Source organism: Chinchilla lanigera, unplaced genomic scaffold, assembly GCF_000276665.1.
Source record: "Chinchilla lanigera isolate Chin_1 unplaced genomic scaffold, ChiLan1.0 scaffold00028, whole genome shotgun sequence".
NCBI classification, from domain to species: Eukaryota; Metazoa; Chordata; class Mammalia; order Rodentia; family Chinchillidae; genus Chinchilla; species Chinchilla lanigera.
Window position 1 is genome coordinate 19,361,459 of NW_004955429.1, and position 6,069 is coordinate 19,367,527.

Here is a 6,069-nt window from a genome sequence, read left to right on the forward strand (position 1 = left end):
GTCCCGGCCCCGCCTTCCAAACGCGGTGGGCGGGGCGGAGTAACTCGGAGCGCTCCGCGTTTCTTTGTTCTACGTTAGGTCATCCCCTATGGGGGCAGTTGGCCCACAGCGTTGCCCAGAACAGGCAAGGCAAGGCCCCACCTTTAAAAACCTTGAGTGAAAGACTCGCGCTGAAGGTCTTTAGTGCCTAAAGTTGCAGTGCGCAGGCGCAAGATCTGTCTCGCGAGAAGCTGCGGTTGCCACGGTAACAGCTCGCGACCTCGCGTGTCTGGTGGTCTGGAGTCGCTTCCAGACTCCTCGGGGAAGTCTGGAGTCGCTTCCAGACTCCTCTGGTGGTCTGGAGTCGCTTCCAGACTCCTCGGGGGAGGAGTCTTCTCTCTCCTAGTTTCTGCCCTTAAGCCGTAGCGTCCTAACATCTTCTCTATGCAGAAACCCAGAATCCAAGCCCGTCGTGAAAATCAAATAAAGTGGGAGGGATTAGATAGGAAGTTGAGTCGAGCACGTACTCCTAGGAATTGTGTAGGAATCCTGAGCCCTCTGACAGACGAGGGAACCGGGGTGCGCTGAGGGAGGACGGAGTACCCCATCAGTCTGCGGTCGGGGTCCAGCTCGTGGAGCCCGCGAAGGCGTCTTCAATTGGGAGGAGAGCCGAGTGACATTTGAAAGACCAGGGATCCGGATCTGTCTTCGCAGGAACTTCGCGGGCTGCCTCTCCCGCCCCATCCCTCCCTTTCACTTCTGCAGTCCAATTTGGAGGTCTTTTTTTCCTCTTCTCCATGTCTTCCTTTTCTCAATCTCTGTACTCATCGTTTTCCTTCCCATTTTGGGGTCTAGTTTCTATATTTTCTTTTTTGGGGGCGGGTACCAGGAATCGAACTCAGGACCTCATGCTAGCCAGGCCCGCGCTACGCCACTGAGCTGAATCCCTGGCCCCTTAGTTTCTATATTTTTAATTTTCATCACCTACCTTGTAACTAACTGGTCATAATGTAAACAGAACGTGTTGCTTTTGGTCAGTGATTATTGCAGGGTACACAGGGTGAGGTAGAATGCGATTTTTATCACAACTAGATGAAAAAGAACACAGTATCAACAGGCTTTTGTTTTAAAAAATGAATCATTAGTTCAAGAAGAAGAGCTAGGGGCTGGGGATTTAGCTCAGCGGCACAGCGCCTGCCTGGCAGGCGCAAGGTCGTGAGTTCAATTCCTGGTACCAGAAGAAAAACAAAAAACAAAAAAAAAGAAGAAGAAGGACTGAACATGAAATTCTAAAGACAGAGACATACGGGTCTAATTATAAAACTAGAGTACTGGGAAGGAAATTTGTGTAAGTTTTCCCCCTACCGTCCCAGATTTAGAGAATGACCATCATCTGAGCTTGCGTTTTCTCTAGGGATTGTCATTCCCTACATTAGGGGGCTCTGGAGCCAGGCTGCCCTGGTTGAGATCCCAGCGTCATGACTTGTCAGCATAAGACCCTATCTTCCTAGTGAAGGGATAAAAATAGTTTCTATTTTGAGGATTAGAAGGTATGATCTCTTTAAGATGCTTAGCACAGTGCCTGGCACACATAATAAATCCTTGGTAAATTGTGATGAGTCCAGTGACAATCCTGGTAAAATCATGCTAATAAAATTTAAATAGACTCTGTGATTTCAGTGCTTGTATTTTTAGACTAGCAATATGATTTTCACAAGAATTGTGCTAAAATGAACAACTACTTTTCAAAGGTACTCTCCCATTCATGTTACATGAACATTACCACAAAAAAAGTTTTAAAAAGTTATTCATGACCTGATCACCTCCAAACATGTTTCTTTTCAGTTCCCTCCTAATTTGTTTCATATGTGTGCATGCTAAAAATAATAAAATTTTGTGCTTATTTTTTTTCTACATAATTTTCCCGTGTTTCTCATAGTCTTCCAAGGGTCACCTTCACGTTCTATTCCAAATGATCAGTTTTACTTTTATTTTATTTATTTATTTATTTGTTTGTTTGTTTTTAGTCTTTTTGAGACAGGGTGGCGCTCTGCAGTTCAGGCTGGCCTTGAACTCACTTTGTAGCCCAGGCTGGTCTCAAACTGGAAATGATCCTCCTGCCTCAGCCTCCCAAGTGCTGGGATTACAGGTGTGCACCACCATGCCCGGCCTCAGTTTTACTTTTAAATGACAGCTATTATTTTACATAAGGCATCAGGCCATTGAATAACTTGTGAGAACTTTGAATAGCTTAAAAATCTTAGAAAAGCTTTCTTTTTGTATTCTACAGTTGAACTATTACTAAATTTATATGTTTACCATTGTAGCAAGAAGTGCACCCCCAGCCAGTTTGTCAGTTGCCCAGGTAATAGTTCCTGTTACAGTTCTTGTTACTACTATTCCCTAGAAATGACTGGTCACTGTAATGCACAGCTGGTCACTATGATGCATATTGTAAGAATCAGTCAAAGACAGCCAAGTCCTCTGCTTCTTGCTTGCAACCCCATAAAAACCTCCCTCCCTGAGCCTCGGGGAACATACTTTGGAAATGTTCCCAATCAGTACCCATAGACATAAATAAATCTGCCTCCAAATCCTGAGTGTCGTTTCAGTGTTTCTGCTTGCTGTTGCACCATGATATAAAGCAGTTTAAGATTCTGGATGGTAAATTGTGCCGCTAGCTGCAATCCTTTAATGAAACAAATGAAAGTTCCATCCAGACAGTCTGAAGAATGTAGAATTGACTGCCAGATCTTTTTCTTCCCTCCATTCCCTCCACTTGCTCTGTGTTTTTATATATATGTCAACAATTGTTATGTGAACAACAATCGGTGTTTTTAACCAGTTGCTAAGAATAGACTTGCATGGTGAGGTGTCAAATGAGAACAGGCTTCAGGTCCGTGCCATTGGAAGCTCTGCTGACGGAGTACCCAGCAGCTCGGGGAACATCTGGTGCATCAAGGCAATGGGAACAGGGACGTTTCAAGCAGCCAGGCAACTCCTGGGCAGTAGCAAGGTGACCATGCTATGCTTCCCCGGGTAAGGCCAATAAGGAGAAAGAACCTAACGGGACCCAACCCAAACCAAAGCAAAGCCAAGCCCAACGTGATGTCAGCTCCCTGCACCCTTCGTCTCATGAGCCAACATCCCTAATTCCAGAGGTCGGGTAACAGATGCCATGAGTGGGGAGTCACTGCGCTGAGGAACCTCCCTGGACTTCAGCGTGCAGTTCTACAGACAACACAGCAGCTGCTGGGCATGCCTAGGCGGAGGGGCTGGGAGGCGGAAACCCCTAGTCTCAACCAACACTACAGACGTGCATGAGAAGCACCCTGCGAGTCTGCTGAGAATCCTCGACTCGGGAGATACCGGAGGGGATTCAGAACTCAGGTCAGTCTGCAGTCGGGCTTTGCCGCTGAGACGCTGACATGCTGAGATGCCCTAAGATGCTGCGGGACTAAGTCCAGGCATGTGTGGAGACGTTCAACGTTGTCTGGGGCTCTTTTGTGCCGTTCTACTGAAAAAGATATTTGAAAGACTGAGTTTAGTCTGGGATGGTTTTTTTTTTGGCTTTTTTCCAGTACCGGGAATTGAACTCACAACCTTGCACTTGCCAGGCAGGCGCTATGCCACTGAGCTAAATCCCCAGCCCCAAGTCTGGGGTGTTCTAACAGGAAATTTTTGAAAGAGCAATTTTATTTTTTAAAATATTTAGTGAATTTACTCCAATGAAGTTTAAATGATACAGAAATGAAAAATATTAGCGATCTATACATAGTAAAAAATGAATATAAATTAGCCAACTCCATGGACATTCTGGCAAAAAAATCAAGAGATATTAACAATATTCTCTCATATCAAAAATAGTGTGGAATATAAAGAGCAATTTTAGATCTATAGTTTTTTTTGTTTGTTTGTTTGTTTGTTTGTTTGTTTTTTGAGGGAAGAGGCCTAACGTGAACAGGCTCTAAAAATTTTAGGAAAGTAATTTGTTTGAGATGAAATTTGCTATGTTGTACAGACTGGCCTCAAACTTCTGGGTTCAAGAAAGGTTTCTGTCTCAGCCTTCCAAACAGCCCACACAGGTTTTCTTATTGTTGATTTTTTTATTTTGTTTTGTTTTGGATGGGTCCAAACTCTTCAGAAGCAATGTAAGCAGAATTAGGGGCTGGGGATTTAGCTCAGCGGCAAAAGCGCCTGCCTGGCAAGTGCAAGGTCGTGAGTTCGGTTCCCGGTACCGGAGAAAAAACAAAAAAAAAAAAAAAAAAAAAAAAAAAAAAAAAAAAAAAAAAAAAGCAGAATTAGTTGAGAAGTCGTTAAAGATAGAAATGTGTACATATGTCTGTGTGTATGAATCAGGTAAAAACATAACATTCGACTTTGTTAGTGCAACATTATTTACTGAGGCTCTTCCACCTGTCAGGCAGTGGCCCCAGCGTGTGTCCGAAGGAAATTCCATCTGGGTGCGTGTGACAGGCAGAGGCTGCCAGGGGTGCGACCTCAGCCTCTCCCTCTGGCACCAGGCATGGCTGAGCTTCTGTGAGTTCAAGTTCATATACACACATCCTGTTTCAGGTTTGCCAAAGGGGCCCCGAGTGAACCTGAAAAGCAGAGACCAAAGAACGCACTAAAACCTCCCGCAGGGACTGTGGAGGCTGTGATAAAGAAAACGAAGCCCAATGTAGTTGCACGAAGCCTGCGATGTCAGATGCTGAGAGACTAAGTCCGCAAGTTCAAGGCCAGCCTGGGCAACTTAGTGAGACGCTGTCTCAAAAACAAAAATACAAAGGGGTGGGGGTGTAGCTCATTGTTTGCCAGATTCAACCCCCAGTGGCAGAAGGGGGGGAGAAGGGCGGGAGGGGGAGAGGCAGCGGGAGAAAGAAGGAGGAGAGGGGAACAAAGATGATGAAGAAGACGAGGAAGACAACAAAGAAGATGAAGACAGACGAAGAAGAGGAGGAGGAAGAAGAGAAAGAAGACAGGCGCGCCAAGCTGCACTTCTTACAGCTGACGCGGAGAGTGCACAGTGCCTTGCTCACAGTAAGCACTCAGCAAATACTTGAAAGGATGGATGTGAAAGTTAAGATGAAAGGGAATCAGGAGAATCACAGGGCTTCCATCAGCGTGGTGGCACTGGCCTGTAATCCCAGTACTCAGGGTGCTGAGGCAGGAGGATCACCAGCTTGAGGCCAACCTGGACTATGAAGCGAGACCCTGTCTCTCCAGTCCCAAAAAATCCAAAGAACCACAAAAGGGCCTCAAAACTGAAGGTAGAGCCGGGTGTGGTAGAGCACACCTGTAATCCCAGCACTCAGGAGGCTGAGATAGGAGGACCGCTGCGAGTTCGAGACCAGCCTGGGCTACAAAGTGAGCTCAAGGCCAGCCTGAACTGCATACCAAGACCCTATCCCAAAAAGACATTAAAAAAAAAAAAAAAGGCTAAAGACAGAATTTTATTAAACTAGCACATACATTGGGTTCAGAGATGTGCCTTTTACTTTCCTAATTTTACATAGATATGCATCTATGAGATTTATCTGTAATGTATATTTAATAAGCCTTTTTGTTTGTTTTGTCTTCCGGTACCGGGAATCGAACTCACGACCCCGCGCTTGCCAGGCAGGTGCTGTGCCGCTGAGCTAAATCCCCAGCCGCAATAAACCTTTTTTTAACAAGGCACTGCACTGTCCACCGCTATCCCAATAGCTGAGCGCCGGTCCCCGGTATATTACTTCCAGCGGGTGGAGGCATCAGGGAGTAGGAGCACCCGGCAGCGCGAACGACCTGGAGGCGCTCAGTCCGCCGCGGGCCACCCCCATCACGCCCCACCCCCACCCCCACCCCGCGGAGGCGTCCCAGCCCCGCCCCGCCGCTCTCTGCCAATGAGAGCCGCCCGGCCCGGAGCGCAGCCAATGGGAGCGGCCGATGGGGAGGAGCGCGCGGCCCTTTAAGGAGCGGCCGGAGGGGGGCGGCGGCCAGAGCGTCGAGGGGGCAGGTGGCGGCTGGTCGTCATGTCGCTGCAGGTAACGGGCGGGGCCGCGTCGCGGAGGGGCGCCGGGTGCCAGCTGGAGCGGGCCGGAGCCCCAGAGC

At 47.4% G+C, this 6,069-nt stretch overlaps 1 protein-coding gene across 2 annotated transcripts in view; it reads left to right on the forward strand.

Moving 5' to 3' along the window:
- The first annotated feature begins 5,893 nt into the window (after window positions 1–5,893).
- Window positions 5,894–6,069, forward strand: part of Acbd7 (acyl-CoA binding domain containing 7) — a 5,007-nt gene continuing 4,831 nt past the window's right edge. Inside the window, exon 1 of one of the 2 annotated variants that reach the window (XM_005387146.2) lies at window positions 5,894–6,002. In XM_005387146.2, coding sequence (XP_005387203.1) covers window positions 5,991–6,002 — 12 coding nt within the window. In that variant the 5' untranslated portion in view covers window positions 5,894–5,990. The remainder of the gene's footprint in view (window positions 6,003–6,069) is intronic. The other variant, XM_005387147.2, reaches the window with a different exon arrangement.